The sequence below is a fragment of the Salvelinus alpinus genome, chromosome 3, assembly GCF_045679555.1.
Source record: "Salvelinus alpinus chromosome 3, SLU_Salpinus.1, whole genome shotgun sequence".
Taxonomy (NCBI): Eukaryota; Metazoa; Chordata; class Actinopteri; order Salmoniformes; family Salmonidae; genus Salvelinus; species Salvelinus alpinus.
In genome coordinates, this window is record NC_092088.1 from 92,724,933 (window position 1) to 92,749,751 (window position 24,819).

At 45.9% G+C, this 24,819-nt stretch overlaps 2 protein-coding genes across 2 annotated transcripts in view; one reads left to right on the plus strand and one right to left on the minus strand.

Annotated features, from left to right (window-relative positions):
• Positions 1-584: 584 nt before the first annotated feature.
• mdh1ab (malate dehydrogenase 1Ab, NAD (soluble)) lies at positions 585-9,083 on the minus strand. The gene is made up of 10 exons (XM_071394512.1): positions 8,948-9,083; positions 7,670-7,771; positions 7,074-7,170; positions 5,341-5,516; positions 3,367-3,489; positions 3,069-3,167; positions 2,879-2,956; positions 2,539-2,652; positions 1,434-1,523; positions 585-1,138 (listed from the first exon to the last, which is right to left on the minus strand). The coding sequence occupies exons 1-10, from the start codon at positions 8,948-8,950 to the stop codon at positions 1,016-1,018; spliced, it is 1,005 nt and encodes a 334-aa protein (XP_071250613.1). The 5' UTR covers positions 8,951-9,083; the 3' UTR covers positions 585-1,015.
• A 4,185-nt stretch (positions 9,084-13,268) lies between these two features.
• The window catches only part of wdpcp (WD repeat containing planar cell polarity effector), a 257,819-nt gene continuing 246,268 nt past the window's right edge, over positions 13,269-24,819 (plus strand). The window contains exon 1 of the mRNA XM_071394507.1: positions 13,269-14,642. The gene's annotated coding sequence lies outside the window, so the exon portion shown is untranslated. The remainder of the gene's footprint in view (positions 14,643-24,819) is intronic.

Sequence of the window (24,819 nt, forward strand, 5' to 3'; positions counted from 1 at the left end):
TCTACTGTGCCGGAAAAGCATGCTCACGCGGCAGAGTAGATTTCCGCGCTTATAAACCCAGGGTCGTTACACTATATATAATTTTACATTTATGAATCACACTCCCTCCGGCTAATCTTAATATTTGTTTTTCTAAATGCGTTATAATAGATGCTGCAGTTTTGAAAGGAGAGCTTGCAAGCTAGCACGTCATACTGTGGCGAGCTACACTATTCATAGGACTAATAAAATGTCGATTTGTGCAGAAATTGTGAAATTTACTCAGTTGAGGATAAATGTTTTATTGTTTCGTCAGGAGTGCGAGAGTCCAGGGAGATATTATCCAGAGGTTTAAAACAATTAACCATCTGATACATTTTACTGTCCTGGGTTTTACAGATTAGACTGCTGCCCCCTAGTGGCAGGACTATGCCATAACCACCTTCTACTGTTATAAGTAGGATTACATCTGGCGATCACATTCAGATAGTCAAATATATTAAATGGGAAAATGCCAAATAGTTAAAATTATGAGTTAAATAATTTAACCAAAAGTTGTTTCACAAAAATATTAAGTTAAATCTAGAAACACAAAAAGGACTATACATTGTTTGCTGATTTTATTGTTCTGACTGAGCAACAATTAACCGTTGAACAATGATCGTCATAGTAACTACAAGTGCATCAACTACCCATAACAATTCTCCATTCCATGGTAAGCATGGTAACCATCCAAACAGGGATAACCTGTTCAGAAGTGTGTAACATTAATGTTTTGGACACAGAGCTGCATCAGTGAGTATCATGCCATGTTCATGTGCCATCAGAATGACCAGAAACTCCGGTCTAAAAATAAAAAAAAATGCTGTAAAACGTATAAAGTTAAACCGTTCATATGGAACTTCCAAGTTGGATATTCCAGAGTTTCCTAAGTTCCGAGTAGCACGTGAATGCGGCATCACAGACGTGAGTCTGGAGGTGTGGGTTCTGCGTCCAAGTGATGTTGCCGGGTTGGTTGCCGTGGCTGGGAGCGTAGTCAAGCGCTGAGGAAGGTGACGGCGGTATCCCTCTCCTCCACCAGCTCAGCTGCAGTGGCGTCCATCTTGCCTCGGGAGAAGTCGTTGATGGCCAACCCGTCCACAATCTTCCACTGCTTGTCCTGAGGATTACAAAGAATGGAGAACAATGTATATTGAATAATAGGCCAAAGTGATTAACTTCCCACTGCAATAGGTAGCTGGTCGTAGACTAGAGCACAAGTTTAGTCAATAATAGCAGAGCTCTCTGGTTAAGTGGTGATGACAGCTGACCATGCAGCACAATTATGATCTTTTGACCAATCAGATAAGATCTTTCGCCAATAATTGGGCAAAAGATCAGAATTGTGCTGCCTGTGTAAACGCAGCCTTAGTATGGAGGAGTGTAGAGAGCAGAGTGTCAGGGATCTGTCTCACCTTGATGTGAACAGGGAATGAGTAGATGAGGTCTTCAGCGACACCATAGGAGTTACTGCTGGAGTAGACACCCATGGAGACAAACTCTCCCTGCAAACACAAGACAGAGGTCAAGAACCATTAACACAAAGACAGGCTGCGTTCAGGAACCATTAACCTAAAGACAGGCTGCACCACACTGTGTTCAGGAACCATTAACACAAAGACAGGCTGCACCACGCTGTGTTCAGGAACCATTAACCTAAAGACAGGCTGCACCACATTGCGTTCAGGAACCATTAACACAAAGACAGGCTGCACCACACTGCGTTCAGGAACCATTAACACAAAGACAGGCTGCACCACGCTGCGTTCAGGAACCATTAACACAAAGACAGGCTGCACCACACTGTGTTCAGGAACCATTAACACAGACAGGCTGCACCACGCTGTGTTCAGGAACCATTAACACAGACAGGCTGCACCACATTGCGTTCAGGAACCATTAACACAAAGACAGGCTGCACCACACTGCGTTCAGGAACCATTAACACAAAGACAGGCTGCACCACGCTGCGTTCAGGAACCATTAACACAAAGACAGGCTGCACCACACTGTGTTCAGGAACCATTAACACAGACAGGCTGCACCACGCTGTGTTCAGGAACCATTAACACAGACAGGCTGCACCACGCTGTGTTCAGGAACCATTAACACAAAGACAGGCTGCACCACGCTGTGTTCAGGAACCATTAACACAGACAGGCTGCACCACGCTGTGTTCAGGAACCATTAACACAAAGACAGGCTGCACCACGATTCTCCACCCTCTTCCCAAAGTGTGCAATTAAACACATCTCATAAATGTAACAATGGCCTCTAGCCAAATATTATACCAATTCATTACTTTTTAATCCATGACTGTCTGGAACTGTGGGAGTGCACACTCTGGGAGAAGGGTGGAGAATTGGGACGCATCCATACTTTAAATAGTAGAGTGCACTATAGATTAGGAGTTAATAAAACAGCCTTAATGGTTACGATGTAGATTTGGGTAGGGTAAACTAATCCTAACTCTGTATCTTAAAGCCACAGAATTGTCCCATAGGACCCCTCTTAGCTGACCTCAGGAGTGCCTGACCAGATGTCCCTCATGTGGTCACAGATAGCCTTGGCTGCAGACATGGCACTGGACAGCTTCCTGGCCGCGATAACCGCAGCCCCCCTCTGCTGCACTGTCTGAGAGGGGAAGAGGAAGAGCTGCCTTAGAAAATGTCTCATCATCCCTACTCCAGTAGTCTTCTTCAGCTGTCTCAATTCATCTTCCCAGGATTCCTCTCCCCTTATCAAAACACATGGAGAAGGTCAGAGGTTACTTTCCCATGGACCACCTCTAATGGGGGGGGGGGTTAAAGTTAAATCACATAGCCAGATAAAAATGTGTTTTACAGTAGAGTAAACTCACAGAAATGAAGGACCCTTTGAGCCAGTCATCGTCCTTAACAGCGTCGAAGCAGGCCAGGTCGCTGCCCGCCATGTTGACCTTGGAGTAGCAAAACAATTATAATCACATGTTAAATATTACCATATAATATTCACTACTGCCTTGCAGTGGTATAATAATACTTCATTACATTGTGATAATGATATATCACCTTGCAGTGGTGGACGTCTGGGTACTGGGTGGACGAGTGGTTGCCCCAGATGATCACGTTCTTCACTTGGGTGGCTGGCACGCCGCAGCGCATCGCAACCTGGGGGAGGGAGGCAAGAGAGCTGCGTAAGGATGATATTACCATCAAGATAATCCACACCCACTTTATCTGTCCCCAATGAAACTTAAAAACACCCACAACAGTTCAAGTACAGACAGACTCAGTCATCATGAGGGATTGAAGTAACAATATTAATTCAGGGGGTTCAAGGGAACAAAACCACTTCACACACAGGTACCTGAGAGCGGGCCCGGTTGTGGTCCAGACGGGTAAGGCAGGAGAAGTTCTCTTTGGGGATGGACGGGGCAGACTTGGCTGCGATCAGACAGTTGGTGTTGGCTGGGTTACCTACCACCAGGACCTGACCGAGACAATGGAGAGGCAATGTTAGAAAACAGTCAGGACAGTCGTACACCACACAGAGAGCAAGACGGAGAACCCCATGGTGCTGGGGAGAACCTCCCCTTTCCACAGTGGGGTCACAGTTTTGTAGCCCAAGCGGTTCCGACACTACAAACAGAAGCAGGTACAGACGAGTCCCGGCAGGCTTGTAGAACAAAACAGACCACCGTCATGTTCCTGCCAGTCTCATCGGAGAGTCTCCAAACAGTTTGGACGCTACAGACGTTTGAGAGAAGAGTGATTTTTCAGAGCGTCTCACGGTCTGACGAACATGACTGTAGAAGACTGATCGTCAGAGTGTCTCACGGTCTGACGAACATGACTGTAGATGTAGAAGAGTGCCATAGGCGGTTTGAGGTTCCCCGCACATATTTTAACTTAACAGCAGAGTGATGAGACGTTGAAGGCAACGTGAGACTAAGAGGGCATATATACATATTGTTATGAATGTAACCGAATGTACATATTTAAGTTGGACTAAAAGTGCAAACTATGACTGTTTGATCCATTATCAATGAAATATAGCCATGTATTGCATTGTCTATGGTCACCATGTAGTAAAAAATATTTATTTAAAAGTTACTTGAAACTGGAGCCACCTGTGAGTAGAGGGAGAATTCCAAAGCCTCGCTGCCTGACGTGCAAGGTTGAAGACGCTATGCTAGACAGACAGGCACCGTGCAAGGTTGAAGACGCCCTGCTAGACAGCGTGCAAGGTTGAAGACGCCCTGCTAGACAGTCAGACAGCGTGCAAGGTTGAAGACGCCCTGCTAGACAGTCAGACAGCGTGCAAGGTTGAAGACGCCCTGCTAGACAGCGTGCAAGGTTGAAGACGCCCTGCTAGACAGTCAGACAGTGTGCAAGGTTGAAGACGCCCTGCTGGACAGTCAGACAGCGTGCAAGGTTGAAGACGCCACGCTAGACAGTCAGGCAGCGTGCAAGGTTGAAGACGCCATGCTAGACAGTCAGGCAGCGTGCAAGGTTGAAGACACCCTGCTAGACAGTCAGGCAGCGTGCAAGGTTGAAGACGTTCTATCATGGCAGCTTCAGCCTTGCACGCTGCCTGAAGACTAGGTAAGTTTTTGCAACAAGGTCACTTGGGGAAAAAATGACAAGGGTGCAGGACAAGTGCCAGCACACACAAGCAGTCACACACAGTCTGACAGACACTGATCTAGCAACAGGTGTTGGACTGAGGCCAACAGGCCTCACAACACCCCACAGTTCCACTGGCACTAGTAAGGACACTCCAGTCCTTGGAGTTCCTATTCTCTACTGTTACAATGACTCATTATAATTCTATAGTTTCCACCATATTCCTCACACCAGTCCATTTATTTTGTAAATCCATGAAGGTGAATGTCCAAGTGCACTTGTGGAGCAGTAGAGAATCAGAATGTCTCCCTTGACTCCTGGGATGGAACCCAGTCAGGGTCGATACAACATTAAGCTTACAGACCAGATAGGTGGGATAGTGTTGCAGACATGCAGACAGCTAGATTTTTAAATCAAAACACACGCTCACAAAACAAACCCACAAACAATGCGTGCAGACCAATGGCATTCCAGGCCAGTCTTTCCATAGGAATTAAGAGCCCAACACGTGGTGAACTGAATTTCAACAGCTCTGAGGTGCAGCATCACGAGTCCTCTCCATGTCTAAGGACACATGTCTTACACTATACCACAAACACAGGGTACCTGCTAGTACTGACAGACAGCGAAGTCTGCATAGACATTTAGGGACACATTGACAGTCACCAGACACAGCCGACAAACCCTGTCTGTTGTGCTCTGTCTATCATCTCACCTTGACAGTTTTCTTGGCGTACTTCTCCAGCGCGGCCCCCTGGCTCTTGAAGATGGCCACGTTAGCCTTGAGCAGATCCTTCCTCTCCATACCCTCTCTCCTGGGCATGGAGCCCACCAGGATGGCAGCGTCCAGGTCCTTAAAGGCAACCTCCTCCTTGTCCGTGGAGATGACCTCTGAAAACAGATGGAATAAACAGGGGCTTGTTCAGTCGGTATAATAGTCAGAAACAAGCGTGAAAAGGGAGGGACTATCTGGACGTGTTCTATAAGACACTTGTAGGTTTCTTTCCTTGTCTGTGGGAATGACCTCTAGACGAAGCAAATATACAACAGGGTGCAGGACTGACAAACAGAAGGAAAAAGTAGTCTTTATTATCCAGTTTTAATTGTTAAAGGTTTTACTACAGCGTTGTCTAATTAATCTCTACAGGCTCGGTGGGTCCCCCACAGGACGGTTGAGCTAACATAGGCTAATGTGATTAGCCTGAGGTTGTAAGTAACACGAACATTTCCCAGGACATAGACATATCTGATATTGTCAGAAAGCTTAAATTCTTGTTAATCTAACTGCACTGTCCAATTTACAGTAGCTATTACAGTGAAAGACCATGCTATTGTTTGAGGAGAGTGCACAGTTATGAACTTGAAAATGTATTAATAAACCAATTAGGCACATTTGGGCAGTCTTGATACTACATTTTTGAACAGAAATGCAATGTTCATTGGATCAGTCTAAAACATCACATACACTGCAGCCATCTAGTGGCCCAAATCTAAATTGCACCTGGGCTGGAATAATACATTATGGCCTTTCTCTTGCATTTCAAAGACGGTACAAAAACAGAATGTTTTTTCTTTTTATTATCTTTTACCATATCTAATGTGTTATATTATCCTACAATACTTTCACATTTCCACAAACTTCAAAGTGTTTCCTTTCAAATGGTATCAAGAATATGCATATCCTTGCTACCTACAGGCAGGTAGATTTGGGTATGTCATTTTAGGAGAAAGGGAAAAAAAAGGGGAAGATAATTATGTTCCAGGACAGCAGGAAGTTGTTTTTAAGGAGTTCTTTATTAGGATAAATACTTCAAGCGCAATGTTTTGGACATGATCGCTCTTGACAATAAAAGTGGCCTCTATGGAAAAACAAAGGCTTGCATTTGTTTTCCCATCACGTTCTCCTGTACATTGTCTCAGTGTGGTTTTCCCTGTCTCAATTCCCATCTTGTCCCAACACCTTACATTCTCATCAGCTCAGTCACACCATTTTTGCTTTTAAGGTTAGTTTCAGCAAACCCTGTATTGATCCCTTTGTTCTGCTACTGTTGTCTGTGGGACATGGACTGTTGCCAGTTAACTGCTTTAAAGGGATACTGCGAGATTCTGGCAATTCTGAAAATCCCACCGATCTAACACCTTAAAAATATTTGAAAGAATTTAAATAGTGCTTGAACCCAGATCTGGTTGGGACACAGGGTCACCACACTATAGACACCCCCCACCCCACATTGAAAATGGTCTTTGCAACACACCATACACAGAGAGAACATTGTCTTTGCAGCACTGAGCGTTAATACTGGGGCCTCACAGCCGAGACGAGAACAAAGCAAGGACACCACCATTGACAACAGAAGAATACCAGTCACAATGGAGATGGAGATACTACTGGTGCCTCACAACTAAAGCCATGTCAACCCAGTGAGTGTTGTCTGCCCCATGGTTTACCTCTGAGGAGTGGGAGGGCACAGTCCTGCAGCTCCATGACCACTCCATCCAGGACTGGCAACATGGGGGTGATGTCCAGCAAGATCAGGGTGATTGGCTGAGAGGAGACCATGAAATGACAGGAGTAGATAAATGAGTAGGATCTATTGATCTTTCCGTTGACTTACAGGCTGGTAGATTGCTAACTGAACAGATGTGTATGGTTCATATGATTACTACATTGACAACACTGCTTGTTATGACTGCTTGAAGGGACAGTGTTAGGCCTATGCTACCAGTAGGCTGTATCCTGTATCCAGGCAATTCTAGAACACTAAAGCCTTGAGTGAAGCTTCTGCAGGTTGTGTGACTGAAGGTGTAGTGTGTGACGCTGCATGTTGCCCATCAGTCAGGATGTTTTATTGAACTGACACAGGAGGTATCCAACATGGCACCCTATTCCCTATATCGTGCACTCGTTTTGATCAGGGCAAATAGGTTAAGTAGTGGACTATATAGGGAATAGGGTGTAATTTCAGACACTAGACAACCCCTAACAGGATCAGCTGGGATGTTACGTAATGCAAGTCAAGCCAAAGCTTCTTCCTTCTCTCTACCTGATCTTTGCCGAACACATCTCCCTTGGCGATGCCAAACAACAAGGAGTAGGCAATCTGCCCAGCAGCGCCGGTCACCAGAACACGAACAGGTTCAGCAGACTGCAACATATAGAAACACAGATCAGTCCTATTCATTAGGGCACATTACACTAGTTATTTAGACATTTATCCAGAGTGAATTAGCCTAAACACTGTAGTAAAATGTTTCACAATGGAACGCAAATTTGTATTTATTTTGACAAGTTCAGGTAATAAGTCCACATCTGTTGCCAAATGAACAACCAAGCACTGACAAATGTTTTGTCACTGCAATTTCAGAGGCACATTTTAAAATATTGGAGGTAAACTTTCCCCAAGCCATGCGTTACTTGGGAGGGTTTGAGGAAATTATCCAGCTAGGGAAAAGATCTTGGGAAGTTATACAGTAATATCAATGTTATGTACTATCAGTCAAACAGTCAAGTAGAAATGAGGTGTACGTGAAATGAGGTGAGTGGGATACGTTTGAGGAATTGGCTAAAAGTTCACTCATAAAGTGACATTCAGTGACAATACTGGAGAGAACTGTACTAGAATGGTAGCTCGTCTCCAACAATGGTATTCCATATGGGATCCGTGACCGGACAATGTCGGGGGGGGGTTTATTAACTCACGAGGTAAGCCTCGGTGAATTTAAAAATAGAACACACCCCTCGAGCCATCTGAGACGAGATATTTATAGCTACTGTAGAAAACTGTCAACATTCATTCAACCTTTTCCCTTTCACACAAACGTAGAGTCCAAAAACAAGCAATTTTTCTGGGGAGAAAGTCGCATGCAATAATTAGACAACTTACATAGATAACGTTAGGCCAAATTAACACATTCTGCCAATTTGACCTTTTCAAATTAATGTAGACAAGTGCATACTACACAGCTGTCGAAACGACATTATACTAGAACCTGCCAAATTGACTGGCACATTGCCAACAAGCAATTAGAGATTATATTCCTTCCAACTTGTCTTTAAACATCATAACACAAGAATCACAAGCAAAATCGTTTAACAATTTTTTTTTAATTGATACAAAAGCTGGTTACCGGTAGCTAACTAGCTACTGTATAAATTAGGTCAGCTACTTGCAAAGCAAGCGTTGGTTGCTGGCAACAAGCGAACGAAATGTCACCTCGCTGTCAGCGTACTACAAACGTTATAGCAGGTGTGTGCAATTATAATTTTAGTAAAGCTAAAGTTCCGTAAACAAAGTTAATACAACTTTTTGTTTGTTACTTACCATCTTTGTATGGTAACTTGGACTATTCTCCCACTGTTCTTGCAACAAGAGGTCACCCCTATTTCTTGAAATCAGAATGGTCACGAGGTGGCCAGTAAATCGTTTATAGGCATGCGCCGCAAAGCTGGTGGCTCTCGGGAAATGTAGTCGGAAATCCTTCAGCCAAAGACAGTAGTACCAAATATTTGAAAACGAACTCTCATTGTTCTATCTGTGATAGTTCCAAAGACAGTACAGTACGCTGGGTTAGTTATACACACCTTTGACAGTACAGTATGATTCAGCTGTGTACGTTGACCTTTTTAAAGTCAATGAGGTTGACAGGGGAATAAATAACTACTTTACCCATGATTCAGTACTAACATTTAAATTCCCCTTTTATTTACTAATTACAAAAAGTCCCCAACTGTCTCTTATATATTTGTATTTGATTGATTTATTCAGTTGAAATAAGGATACTTTAACTTCTGTTGTAAAGCTATCATTTTTATGTATATTTTTATGGAGCTCCGCTGCTAGCCACAGGTGTCGGAGCAAGTGATGAAAAATTAGCGACTTTGTTGCTAGATTTAGAGAGTTTTCATACCACTCTGGCGACTTTTATTGGTAAACGAGTATAGCGACAAATTTAGCTACTTTTTAAGGCTGCCCCAGCGACTTTTTGATGATTTAGCGACTTCCCTGTTTGTGTGTGTGCCCGCTCGGCTGAGTTCAGCTGTGCGCCTCCGCCGGCTGCTGCGTGTGTCACTTGCGCCCTTTCTCCCACCTCTATGTCCTCTTCAGCCTCTCGGTCGTCTCCCTTCTGCAGCAGCGAGTAAAGTTAATTGATTAAATCGGGTCCTTTGTTGTTAAATGACACCACAGCTCTCCAAGGGATACATAATAAAAGCAAAACTAAATATATATTTTTTTAAATGAAATACTTTATTAATCAGTTTTTTTCTGTGCTTTTAATTTGTTCAATTTTGGTCTCCTTCAAACATTCCATTTAGCAGTATTGGTGAATGGATAAAGTCACTGAGGAAGCCAAGCCAGGAGAAAAACCCATATTACATGTGTTGTGATAATTAAGATAATTGTGTTGTGATAATTAAGATAATTGTGTTGTGATAATTAAGATAATTGTGTTGTTTGCTCTATAACCTGTTAGTTCATATCCCATGCCACTCTGATATATAGGCCTAAGACCGAGACAATGAGAAGACACAGTGGCAGAATACATTCAACCACACCTTTGTTTCATCACAAAACCAGAGAGCGACATCTGTATGGTGAAGTACACAAACAAATAGTTACATGACCTACATGGTCAAGCAAGTTAATGTTTCCGACAGTTTTGGACTACTAAACAGCTATGGATTTGGAACTACGGAGAGTTACTGCAACAGGAGCTGCCTCCACTATTCCAGCACCATTTCAACTTCAATATTTCAACATCCTCCTCTCTTTCATGACTCTGTCATACAGTACATGCTTTTAGTTTGTGTTGTCTACCTGGCTAAAATGTTTTCTCGCTAGCTTAACTTCCTTTCATGGGAAATTATGCACCAGGCCAGCTAGTTAACATTAGCCTACTCAGGGGCACAATGTATGCATTTATGGTTAGATCAGAATCTCTGTTATTGTCACGGACGTCAACAGAACAGGACCAAAGCGCAGCGTGGTGAGCGTACATATTCCTTTTTATTAGAAATGACGCCGACAAAAACAATAAACAATACAAAAACAACCGTGACCCTTAAGGGCTATGTGCCACAAACAAAGTTAACTTCCCACACAGAAAGGAGGGAAAAGGGCTACCTAAGTATGGTTCCCAATCAGAGACAACAATAGACAGCTGTCCCTGATTGAGAACCATACCCGACCAAAACATAGAAATACAAAATCATAGAAAACAAAAACATAGAATGCCCACCACAAATCACACCCTGACCAAACCAAATAGAGACATAAAAAGGCTCTCTAAGGCCAGGGCGTGAGAGTTATAATCATTTGCCAGTACAGAGAATTAAGTAAAGCCACAACCAAATCCTTATCTCCATCCATGGCTAATTTAGGAAAGGGATGATTTTAGCTAGCTGGCTAGCCAACCGCAGGACAACGACTCAATGAGATGCAACAATTCAAGTTTTTTCTGTAAATGAGTTTAGCTTGTGATTGGTGTGAAGCCAAACCTAAACGGGCTTCCCTTGACACTTTTTTTTGGTGCGCCAGGTCCATTCAAGCTTACTCAGTTTACCTCAACACTGATTGGCTTTATAAATATATATATATTTTAAGGCTACTCTTTTTGACGAGACAGATAGCTGGCCTACACATACAGAGACAGAGGGGTGCTGTTTCACTCGCTCGGATGCTTTTCCTGGAGGGATACATTCAGCGTCTTGAAAATTGAAGGAAAATGATCAAACACAGACAGATGAAAGATAGATTTTTTTTAAAATTATTATTATTATTTCTTGGTCAATTTCTTGGGAAAGCCTGACTTCCCTTGGCATCCATGAATACACACTACTGCTATTTAGTTTAACTTTTGAGAATGTATCATTGCATGAGAGACAGGGACAGCATAAGCCTAAAACAAACCTTTAAAAGACTACTCCGTCATGACGTTATCTAGCGACTAATGGAGCAACCAACAGCTATGGGGAGGGAGGGAGGAGGAGGAGGGAGAGAAGAGGAGGAGGGAGAGAAGAGGAGGAGGGAGAGAAGAGGAGGAGGGAGGGAAGAGGAGGAGGGAGGGAAGAGGAGGAGGGAGAGAAGAGGATGGAGAGAAGAGGAGGAGGGAGAGAAGAGGAGGAGGGAGAGAAGAGGAGGAGGGAGGGAGGAGGATGGAGAGAAGAGGAGGAGGGAGGAGGAGGAGGGAGAGAAGAGGAGGAGGGAGAGAAGAGGAGGAGGGAGGAGGAGGATGGAGAGAAGAGGAGGAGGGAGGGAAGAGGAGGAGGGAGGGAAGAGGAGGAGGGAGAGAAGAGGAGGAGGGAGGGAGGAGGATGGAGAGAAGAGGAGGAGGGAGGAGGAGGAGGGAGAGAAGAGGAGGAGGGAGAGAAGAGGAGGAGGGAGGGAAGAGGAGGAGGGAGAGAAGAGGAGGAGGGAGAGAAGGGGTTGAGGTGATAATAAGAGAGAACAAGGTGCATGAGTGTTGTGGAGGGAACGTTGTCGATAAGATGGCGGACAGGAAAAAAGGAGAAAAGTGGAACATATTATGAGTAATATTATGAGTAAATTTGATTTGAGTAAATATGGAGTGGGGAAATGCACAAACCTTCTGGATGACCTGAAGGTGGAGGACAGAAAAAAAGGAGAAAAGTAGAATATGTTTTGAGTGAAATTGGAATGGGGAATTACACAGAACTTCTGGAAGACTTGCAGAAGGAAATTGATCGTGGCGATAGTGAGGATGAATTAACTGCGGTGGCAGATGCGGTAAAGACCGCAGAGTTTGAGCCTCACGCAGACAAAGTGATGGAGAGAAGTTAGAGAAGCAACAGATGTGCTGTAATGAGATCAATATGGCTGACAGTTCTGATTATATAGATGGGGAGGATGAGGGTCAAGGATCTGAGTGGTCTGTAGTGGAAGGACATAGGAAGAGGAGAGATCGCGACACTGAAAGGAGTGGTGTGTATAGTATAGAAAGCTTAAAGAGGGCCAGAGTAGGGAGCAAGGATGAATTACCTGCGGTGGCAGGTGAGGTGAGGACGGCCGAGGTCGAGCCTTGTCCCAGTGATGATAAAGATGATTCTGTCCCAGTGGGAGTGAGAGTTTTGGGTGGAGAAGAGGTTGGGGACTGTTGGGTTGGTGAAAGTGACTCAAAGTGGACATGTGCAGATTTTTTGAGTTTCTACTGTCCAGAAGGTGCGGGCGCTCCACACCACACGACTAGGGTCAATAACTATGAATTGCTTTTCTCTCTGGAGCAGGGCACCATTGAAGGAGTGATACCTAGAGTGGCGTTAAGTGTTTAGGAGGATCAACTGAAGTTGGTGCGACCCAGACCCGCTGAAGAGCATGGTGAAACAGAGAAGACTGTCTGTCCTGCTAAGTTTGATGCAGAGTCTTTACCCGACAAAGTCAGGTTAGAATGTGTCAGTTATCCCATGAGAGTTTTTGTCCCAAAACTATTACAGTGTTTTAGGTGCCAAGCTTATGATCATGTTGCAGTAGTGTGTAGGAGGGAGATTCCTAGATGTGAGAAGTGTGCAGGAGAGCATGAGATGAAGCAATGTGTAGTATTGGTGGTAAAAGCTATGTGTGTAAACTGTAGGAGTACCCATGGTGCTGTAGACAAGGTGGCGAGAGTGGGGAAACAGAAGAGTCATTGTCTGTTCTTTTTGAGTTTTGAAGAGGAGTCTTTGCCCGACAAAGTCAAGTTAGGATATATAAGTTATCCTGTACGAGTGTATGTGCCAAGGTGTGAGAAATGTGCAGAAGGGCATGAGACAAAGGAATGTGTAATATTGGGGAAAGTAGTGGAATGTGTTAATTGTAGGGGTGCCCATGGAGCTGGGGATCAGAAATGTCCCGTGCGAGAGAGGCAGGTTGAGGTTTCCAGGGTTAGAGTAGTGCAGAAGTTGTCATATGCTGAGGCAGTGAAGAAAGTAGAGGAAGATGGGTCAAGGGGGAGGAGTGGAGAGACTATTAGGGATATTCCACTACAGAGGGATAGGACAAAAAATTATATAAGTTTCCGTAAGATTGGATTTATAGCATTTATAGCAATGGTTATCAACTGTATGCAGGGATGGAACTGAAGTCTCAGAAAATGGAGATTGTTGTGGCAGCTGCAGAGAAACATTTGGGTGTGCAAGACTTCACATCGGAAGAGTTACAGGGTGTGTTAAGTGGTGATGTCCCATCCTTTCAGGATGATGGCATGAGGTAGGAATAAATACATTTAATTAGTGGAGTAGGGTGGTGTTCATTTTATTTCATATAATTTTGAAATTGGTGAGCGTAGTGTTAGATGATAGAGTATTTATTTAGTGAATTTTTATTTTTCAAGCAAAGTATAAGGGAGTTGTACTCCAGTCTAGTAGGTGGCGGTAATGCAACAAATTGGATTCCAACTGCCGTTAAACCTCCTTGAAGAAGAAGAAGAAGAAGAAGGCCAGCGTTCCTTCCCGCGTGTCGCGAGAACAAACATCTAGATTTTACGTGGCCAGTTTACCTGAAAATAAATGTATTGTTATAAAAATGTTCCTAAATTGTTGTAACAAGCAAGCCACATTATGGGGAAAAGGCCAAAATATCCACGTGTAGATGACTTTCTCTTGGTACACGGAACCAGATAGCTAGCGTTGTTGCTTACAAGCTAAGCAGCTCTGCTCAGCTGAAAAGTTGAGGGTGAAGCTTGTGGTTGCCTAGAGACGGCGCTCAAATCTCCATTCCGCCCAAAAACATACAGCTAGCGTTTCCTTTCTAGCAAGCTGGCTAAGTGGTCTTGGATGTTCGTTTTTGAAGATTTAGCTCATTTTTGTTTATATGAAACACGTCGGGAAATCCTTACAGCCTGAAAATATGTCTGCTTCAAAAGCAGTCCATAGCTTGCTGAATTTGTAGTTACAGATATCTAGAAAACAAGTTGCTGTTATTAGCTAGTGTTAGCTGTTTAGCCAGAACTTGCAAAAGTCCATCTTCAGTCTTCATGTTGTGATTTCATATCAGGGGAACATCGAATCTTCAGCATCATCACTGTGTAAGTTGATGCATGCATATATCAATAAACGTTTGAGACAACAGTGGCATTGTGTATATAGCTGCATTTGCATACAGTTTGCATGCACGTTTTAGCATAATCGAAAGATATTCCAGAGACAATGCAAATAGTTGGTTTGTTTTTGCCTAAAAAGAGATTCTAGAGAACTGATTGAGGTTAGTGAGTAGCCTAAACAACATGTTGCATTTTTTTGTGTTTTAAATTGAGTCGGCTTTTGACAGCTGTGAGTGAGAGAGGATGTTGCCTATCCACCACACTCCACAAAGGCAATATTATGAACGAGTGTATTAAACCAAACTAATGACGGGATTGGATTGGCCTGGAGTATTAGGATAAGGTCACCACAGATGTAAGGGGAAGTATCTTTGGTCTCACTATTCCTGCTCCTACAATTTAACCTTTTCAACCAACACGTATCATGGAGATTGTTTAATTCATTGGAATAGCCCTTTATTGATAATGTAGTGAATTCGGTGGGTAGCGCCGACCGGGACTCGAACCCGTGTCCAGTGACTGTCAAGCCAACACCTCAACCATTACGCAAAGAGGTGAACCTCTTGACTAGGTTGTTGTTGGGTTAAGGTCGCTACATTATACATTGCCCCCTTCCTTTGGGAAAGCGTGATCCCACGCTTCTCTGTACCATGCCCCTCACGTGTACATGCCTCTCCGATGGCCATCCCACTTCTGACACCAATGTAGGGAATTCTGGGGGTAATCCTGACCAGATCTCGAACACGGGTCCAGAGACTGTCAAGCCAACACCTTAACCGTTACGCGAAGAGGTCCGAACGTCTTGACATGGTCGCTAGGTGTTGGGTTAAGGTCGCTACAAGAATAAATTCAAACATCTTGATGTATGCCTTCACTTGGATCCTTCCCGTGTCTTTCCATTTCCCCATTTTGTTTTTATTGTATGGAGACTGAGAGGACCCCCTGTATAGTGCTGTGTGTGGTGCACGCGCAGATAGTATCTCAGTCTCTGTCAGACGATCCTAGTGATGAATATTATAGTACCCTCATTACAGGGTCATTACATCAGTTGGACAAAGGGACCAGAGTTGTAGGTTACATCCTATCAACCCTTAGTCTTCTGTGCCTCTACATGCAGAAGTGACTTTACACAGCAGGTGAGGAGAATTAACGCAGCAGGTTAGGAGAATTAGGTTAATAGTAAAAGGTTAGGGAATGCAAAAATTCTCCCCAACGTGGCCAATATCGAGAGCTTGACTGCTGACATGCAAAACATTTTGGGACTGCATCAACCGTGGATTAAGAGACAGATTGAAATGTACAGAATGGAGGGTCATGTAATTCATGAAATTTCAATATTTCTCAGTGTTTCAGAATGAGTTGCTTATTAGGCTATATATGGATGTGTGCCTGATGCCGCCCCTCATCTCTGATTCTCTGCGGGCGTGCAATATCAATTGCACCTATAGGCTATTTAGTGTGTTCTCAATCAAATGATCCATAGGCTATACTAGGCTATGAAGTGCATGCTCAGTGAAGCACAGAGTTATATTTCCAAGATAGCTGCTGGGATGGTGTGAATAAAACTAGGCTGAATTACACCCTGCAAAGGATATTCCAACCCTGAGCCCCGGCCTGTTGTGCTCCTGCTGATAAAGGGTTTTCCGTGTGCTGCCTAACCAGTGGCTGTGTAGGGCTACGGTGGCAGTACAGGAGGAGAGGGAAAGGGTTTTCCGTGTGCTGCCTAACCAGTGGCTGTGTAGGGCTACGGTGGCAGTACAGGAGGAGAGGGAAAGGGTTTTCCGTGTGCTGCCTAACCAGTGGCTGTGTAGGGCTACGGTGGCAGTACAGGAGGAGAGGGAAAGGGTTTTCCGTGTGCTGCCTAACCAGTGGCTGTGTAGGGCTACGGTGGCAGTACAGGAGGAGAGGGAAAGGGTTTTTCCGCAAATAATCTTTGATTAGGCAGTGTCCAAAAAAATGTGCAACTACTAGCCTATAGCCTACGTTCTGTTCAGTTTGAGAAGGAGAGTGTGAAGATGAGGAGGAGAGTGTGAAGATGAGGACCAGAGGTCAACTACTAGTCTATAGCCTATGTTCTGTTCAGTTTGAGAAGGAGAGGGTGAAGATGAGGAGAGTGTGAAGATGAGGAGGACCAGAGGTCAACTACTCGTCTATAGCCTACGTTCTGTTCAGTTTGAGAAGGAGAGGGTGAAGATGAGGAGAGTGTGAAGATGAGGAGGACCAGAGGTCAACTACTAGCCTATAGCCTATGTTCTGTTCAGTTTGAGAAGGAGAGTGTGAAGATGAGGAGAGTGTGAAGATGAGGAGGAGAGCGTGAAGATGAGAAGGACCAGAGGTGAACTACTAGCCTATAGCCTACGTTCTGTTCAGTTTGAGAAGGAGAGCGTGAAGATGAGGAGAGTGTGAAGATGAGGAGGAGAGCGTGAAGATGAGGAGGACCAGAGGTCTACTTTGATAGCTTACTACTACTATAATTGACTTTATTAAAAACAAGATGTTTCTTGTCCATGATGTATTTATCAGAGCTACTGACCTCACAATAGACCAGATCTGAGTAACTTACATTGTGATGCTGAAACCTGCTAACAATTATTTCTCTCTGTAATAAAACCCTTTTGTGGGGGGAAAATCATTCTGATTGGCTGGGCCTGGCTCCCCAGTGGGTGGGTGGGTCTGGCTGCCAAGTGGGTGGGCCTTTGCCCTCCTAGGCCCACCCATGGCTGCACCCCTGCCCAGTCATGTTAAATCCATAGATTAGGGTCTAATTAATGTATTTCAATTGACTGATTTCCTTATATTAACTAACTCAGTAAAATCTTAGAAAATGTTGCGTTTGATATTTCTGTTCAGTGTATAAAGTGATGCTTTATGCTAGAAACCGGCTGTAAAATAGCCAGGAAAGACGTGACTCTGATACACAAGGGGGTATCATTGTTTTGTTTCTTTGACATTCAGAGGCTGACTTTGCTTAGGAAGTCATCTAATTATGTCACTATCAATTGATTAAAGCTGCTCACTTTCTGTAGAATAGAACAACGCTTAAACCCCTGTCTGGGGTGGAAAGGTAGGCCTTCTCTGTCTGGGGTGGAAAGGTAGGCCTTCTCTGTCTGGGGTGGAAAGGTAGGCCTTCTCTGTCTGGGGTGGAAAGGTAGGCCTTCTCTGTCTGGGGTGGAAAGGTAGGCCTTCTCTGTCTGGAGTGGAAAGGTAGGCCTTCTCTGTCTGGGGTGGAAAGGTAGACCCTCTGTCTGGGGTGGAAAGGTAGGCCTTCTCTGTCTGGGGTGGAAAGGTAGACCCTCTGTCTGGGGTGGAAAGGTAGGCCTTCTCTGTCTGGGGTGGAAAGGTAGGCCTTCTCTGTCTGGAGTGGAAAGGTAGGCCTTCTCTGTCTGGAGTGGAAAGGTAGGCCTTCTCTGTCTGGGGTGGAAAGGTAGGCCTTCTCTGTCTGGGGTGGAAAGGTAGGCCTTCTCTGTCTGGGGTGGAAAGGTAGGCCTTCTCTGTCTGGGGTGGAAAGGTAGGCCTTCTCTGTCTGGGGTGGAAAGGTAGGCCTTCTCTCTCTGGGGTGGAAAGGTAGGCCTTCTCTGTCTGGGGTGGAAAGGTTGACCTTCTCTGTCTGGGGTGGAAAGGTTGGCCTTCTCTGTCTGGGGTGGAAAGGTTGACCTTCTCTGTCTGGGGTGGAAAGGTTGGCCTTCTCTGTCTGGGGTGGAAAGGTAGGCCTTCTCTGTCTGGGGTGGAAAGGTAGGCCTTCTCTGTCTGGGGTGGAAAGGTAGGCCTTCTCTCTCTGGGGTGGAAAGGTAGTCCTTCTCTGTCTGGGGTGGAAAGGTTGGCCTTCTCTGTCTGGGGTGGAAAGGTAGTCCTTCTCTGTCTGGGGTGGAAAGGTTGGCCTTCTCTGTCTGGAGTGGAAAGGTAGTCCTTCTCTGTCTGGGGTGGAAAGGTAGTCCTTCTCTGTCTGGGGTGGAAAGGTAGGCCTTCTCTGTCTGGGGTGGAAAGGTTGGCCTTCTCTGTCTGGAGTGGAAAGGTAGTCCTTCTCTGTCTGGGGTGGAAAGGTAGTCCTTCTCTGTCTGGGGTGGAAAGGTAGGCCTTCTCTGTCTGGGGTGGAAAGGTAGGCCTTCTCTGTCTGGGGTGGAAAGGTTGGCCTTCTCTGTCTGGGGTGGAAAGGTAGGCCTTCTCTGTCTGGGGTGGAAAGGTAGGCCTTCTCTGTCTGGAGTGGAAAGGTTGGCCTTCTCTGTCTGGGGTGGAAAGGTAGTCCTTCTCTGTCTGGAGTGGAAAGGTAGGCCTTCTCTGTCTGGAGTGGAAAGGTAGGCCTTCTCTGTCTGGGGTGGAAAGGTAGACCTTCTCTGTCTGGAGTGGAAAGGTAGGCCTTCTCTGTCTGGAGTGGAAAGGTAGGCCTTCTCTGTCTGGGGTGGAAAGGTTGGCCTTCTCTGTCTGGGGTGGAAAGGTTGGCCTTCTCTGTCTGGGGTGGAAAGGTAGACCTTCTCTGTCTGGAGTGGAAAGGTTGGCATTCTCTGTCTGGGGTGGAAAGGTAGTCCTTCTCTGTCTGGGGTGGAAAGGTAGGCCTTCTCTGTCTGGGGTGGAAAGGTTGGCCTTCTCTGTCTGGGGTGGAAAGGTAGTCCTTCTCTGTCTGGGGTGGAAAGGTAGTCCTTCTCTGTCTGGGGTGGAAAGGTAGACCTTCTCTGTCTGGAGTGGAAAGGTTGGCCTTCTCTGTCTGGGGTGGAAAGGTAGGCCTTCTCTGTCTGGGGTGGAAAGGTTGGCCTTCTCTGTCTGGGGTGGAAAGGTAGGCCTTCTCTGTCTGGGTGGAAAGGTAGGCCTTCTCTGTCTGGGGTGGAAAGGTTGGCCTTCTCTGTCTGGGGTGGAAAGGTAGACCTTCTCTGTCTGGAGTGGAAAGGTTGGCCTTCTCTGTCTGGGGTGGAAAGGTAGACCCTCTGTCTGGGGTGGAAAGGTAGGCCTTCTCTGTCTGGGGTGGAAAGGTAGACCTTCTCTGTCTGGGGTGGAAAGGTAGGCCTTCTCTGTCTGGGGTGGAAAGGTAGACCTTCTCTGTCTGGGGTGGAAAGGTAGTCCTTCTCTGTCTGGGGTGGAAAGGTAGGCCTTCTCTGTCTGGAGTGGAAAGGTTGGCCTTCTCTGTCTGGGGTGGAAAGGTAGGCCTTCTCTGTCTGGGGTGGAAAGGTAGGCCTTCTCTGTCTGGGGTGGAAAGGTTGGCCTTCTCTGTCTGGGGTGGAAAGGTAGGCCTTCTCTGTCTGGAGTGGAAAGGTAGGCCTTCTCTGTCTGGGGTGGAAAGGTAGGCCTTCTCTGTCTGGGGTGGAAAGGTAGGCCTTCTCTGTCTGGGGTGGAAAGGTAGGCCTTCTCTGTCTGGGGTGGAAAGGTAGGCCTTCTCTGTCTGGGGTGGAAAGGTAGTCCTTCTCTGTCTGGGGTGGAAAGGTAGGCCTTCTCTGTCTGGAGTGGAAAGGTTGGCCTTCTCTGTCTGGGGTGGAAAGGTTGGCCTTCTCTGTCTGGGGTGGAAAGGTAGGCCTTCTCTGTCTGGGGTGGAAAGGTTGGCCTTCTCTGTCTGGGGTGGAAAGGTTGGCCTTCTCTGTCTGGGGTGGAAAGGTTGGCCTTCTCTGTCTGGGGTGGAAAGGTTGGCCTTCTCTGTCTGGGGTGGAGAGGTAGGGGTTTATTATGGATCCCCATTAGTTCCTGCCAAGGCAGCAGCTACTCTTCCTGGGGTTTATTATGGATCCCCATTAGTTCCTGCCAAGGCAGCAGCTACTCTTCCTGGGGTTTATTATGGATCCCCATTAGTTCCTGCCAAGGCAGCAGCTACTCTTCCTGGGGTTTATTATGGATCCCCATTAGTTCCTGCCAAGGCAGCAGCTACTCTTCCTGGGGTTTATTATGGATCCCCATTAGTTCCTGCCAAGGCAGCAGCTACTCTTCCTGGGGTTTATTATGGATCCCCATTCGTTCCTGTCAAGGCAGCAGCTACTCTTCCTGGGGTTTATTATGGATCCCCAGTAGTTCCTGCCAAGGCAGCAGCTACTCTTCCTGGGGTTTATTATGGATCCCCAGTAGTTCCTGTCAAGACTGCAGCTACTCTTCCTGGGGTTTATTATGGATCCCCATTAGTTCGTGCCAAGGCAGCAGCTACTCTTCCTGGGGTTTATTATGGATCCCCAGTAGTTCCTGCCAAGGCAGCAGCTATTCTTCCTGGGGTTTATTATGGATCCCCATTAGTTCCTGCCAAGGCAGCAGCTACTCTTCCTGGGGTTTATTATGAATCCCCAGTAGTTCCTGCCAAGGCAGCAGCTACTCTTCCTGGGGTTTATTATGGATCCCCAGTAGTTCCTGCCAAGGCAGCAGCTACTCTTCCTGGGGTTTATTATGGATCCCCATTAGTTCCTGTCAAGGCAGCAGCTACTCTTCCTGGGGTTTATTATGGATCCCCAGTAGTTCCTGCCAAGGCAGCAGCTACTCTTCCTGGGGTTTATTATGGATCCCCAGTAGTTCCTCCCAAGGCAGCAGCTACTCTTCCTGGGGTTTATTATGGATCCCCAGTAGTTCCTGCCAAGGCAGCAGCTACTCTTCCTGGGGTTTATTATGGATGCTTGTGTCTGTGGAAAAGATGCCTGGGCAGAGAAACAGTTGTATACTGTATGTCTGTCCTCATTGGTGAGAGTGGAGCTCCCTGTGATCTGACCATGCTCTGTCTGTTATTGTTTACTTGTGTTATCACATTGTTCTGGGGATATAGGCTACATTTGAAAACAATCTCAAATGGTTTTAATAACTTCCTGTAGAGTTTTTCCTCACCACTGTGCTTCTACATCTGCATTGCTTTCTCTTTGGGGTTTCAGGCTGGGTTTCTGTTTGGCACTTTGTGACGACTGCTGATGTAAAAGAGCCTCGAGGAGATGGGAGCTGTGATTGTTCACACACACACACACACACACACACACACACACACACACACACACACACACACACACACACACACACACACACACACACACACACACACACACACACACACACACACACACACACACACACACACACACCCCCCCCCCCTCTGATGCCTGCAGCTGTCAATTAAAACATGTGTGTCCTTATTGCACAGTGTATCCCCTCTTTCCATTCTTCTTCCTTCCAGACCACGTTCCCCTCATCAACCTTAGCCCTCTCCCTCTCTGCTTCACTCCCTTTCCTCCTATCTCTCTCTCCCCCTCTCCTATCTCTCTCTCCCCCTTCTCCTATCTCCTCCTCCTCTTCATCCTCAGTGAGGGCAGCCCAGTCCTCCTCCTCCTCTTCATCCCCAGTGAGGGCAACCCAGTCCTCCTCCTCCTCTTCATCCCCAGTGAGGGCAGCCCAGTCCTCCTCTTCCTCTTCATCCCCAGTGAGGGCAACCCAGTCCTACTCTTCCTCTTCATCCCCAGTGAGGGCAACCCAGTCCTACTCTTCCTCTTCATCCCCAGTGAGGGCAACCCAGTCCTTCTCCTCTTCATCCCCAGTGAGGGCAGCCCAGTCCTTCTCCTCCTCTTCATCCCCAGTGAGGGCAACCCAGTCCTTCTCCTCCTCTTCATCCCCAGTGAGGGCAGCCCAGTCCTTCGCCTCCTCTTCATCCCCAATGAGGACAGCCCTTCTCCTCTTCATCCCCAGTGAGTGCAACCCAGTCCTTCTCCTCCTCTTCATCCCCAGTGAGGGCAGCCCAGTCCTCCTCCTCTTTGTCCCCAGGGAGTATAGCACAGCGACCCTACAGTCAAGATAGCTAGCACCCTCCACAGTAACTTCTCTACTATCTAGCCAGCCCGGACAGAAGCACAAAACAATCTATAATATATTTAAAAAGTCATCATTACTTATTTCTTCCTGTTTACAGTGTCAGTTTCAACCAGGCACTGCCGTTATCCATCTGATAAGCAGATGTGGGAGCAGCTGACCCGTAATAATGTTCACGCCGTGAGGATATTTACGGCATGTGTTATAAGAATGAAAAAAAACAGTCAATCATAATCATCGATTGTGATCTATTTCACGCTGTGAGATTTTCTACATGACAGAGGGCAGACTATAGCTACCACTCTTATCTCCCTCTCAGCCCAGATAGCCTAGCGTTCCATAAACCGTCCTGATAGCAGCACAACCAGTCTTCCACACACACCACGGATGCCTCCCAAATGGCACCCTATTCCCTATATAGTGCACTACTTTTGACCAGGGCCCTAATATAGTGCACTACTTTTGACCAGGGCCCTATATAGTGCACTACTTTTGACCAGGGCCCTATATAGTGCACTACTTTTGACCAGGGCCCTAATATAGTGCGCTACTTTTGACCAGGGCCCTATATAGTGCACTACTTTTGATCAGGGCCCTAATATAGTGCACTACTTTTGACCAGGGCCCTAATATAGTGCACTACTTTTGACCAGGGCCCATAGGGTGCCATTTTGAGACTCATTCTAAAAACTATCTACATCCCCCATGGCTGATTTTATATCACCATCGCTGTCCTGCCAGACATCGTAGACATCATCACCATTATCACTGATCTGATTTATATCACCATCGCTGTCCTGCCAGACATCGTAGACATCATCACCATTATCACTGATCTGATTTATATCACCATCGCTGTCCTGCCAGACATCGTAGACATCATCACCATTATCACTGATCTGATTTATATCACCATCGCTGTCCTGCCAGACATCGTAGACATCATCACCATTATCACTGATCTGATTTATATTACCATCGCTGTCCTGCCAGACATCGTAGACATCATCACCATTATCACTGATCTGATTTATATCACCATCGCTGTCCTGCCAGACATCGTAGACATCATCACCATTATCACTGATCTGATTTTATATCACCATCGCTGTCCTGCCAGACATCGTAGACATCATCACCATTATCACTGATCTGATTTATATTACCATCGCTGTCCTGCCAGACATCGTAGACATCATCACCCTTATCACTGATCTGCATCTCAACAAGGAAACGTATTCCGTCGTCACATTCTCTTGACTTGGATGAGGTGTTAGATGGAAGATGCTCTAGGAAGAGGACCAGGATCAGAACCTGTATCCACGAAGAGGTGATCTAGGATCTGTTTTCTTTTAGATCATAATGAACAAGACTATGGACAGCCAGGTGGGGACCTGGTCCTAGATCAGCACTCGGACTTGAAGCTTTTTAAATACAGGCCCTGGACCAGGCACTATTTTATCAAGTATTGTACTGCAGTGCAGACAGTGACAGACAGTGGCTCAATTGTTTGGTATAGAAGAGGTTTTCATTGTGTCCCCTGTTATTGACTGGTAGACAGATGCAGTAACCTCATGAGAACACTAGATGTCAGTGTTGGGCTGTGTTGAACTCTGGTGTTTGTGCTTGCATGTTGCTGGGTTAGGCCTGCAGGGCTGGGCAACTCCTGTGACACCAATCAGGCCCCTGAGGACTGGAGTTGCCCAGGCCTGCCGGCTATTTATGGTGTATTTACATCCTGGTCTGAGTACACAGAATGAGGAAATACATGAATAATCTATTTTCTAAAATAGTGTAGCATTCACAACACTCTTCCCTTAGCTGACAACATTCTGTGTACAGATTGTTAAGATCAAATTATTATTTACAATGATGGCCTAGTGGGTTAACTGCCTTGTTCAGGGGCAGAACAACAGATTTTTACCTTGTCAGCTTGGGGATTTGATCTAGCAACCTTTCGGTTACTGGCCCAACGCTCTAACCACTAGGCTACCTGCCGCCCCAAGAGGCCTATTCTTAACTAAAGTAACACTTGCACATTGCTGAGTTGATAACACCTAAATGGCCTTTAACCAGACATAGCCTTCCGTTCAGGTGCCTTTGAGCTGTTGTGATTGTTGCGTAGTGCGTTTAAGACATGTCTGCAGGGTTCTAAGTGTGTCCTCTGCCTTGACGTGCTGCTCGCTCATTAACTGAAAACCCAAGTAGGTTTGAATCAAGTTGGTGCCAAGTGTCAGTTTGCACCAAACACTCACTTAGACTGCATCCCAGAGCTGCAGGAGACTGAGGGTACGTCCTGAGTGACACCCTATTCCCTAAACCCTAGAGCTGCAGGAAACTGAGAGCACGTCCCAAATAGCACCCTAGTCAAAAGTAGTGCACTTTATAGGGAATAGGGTGCCATTTGGGATGCAAAAAA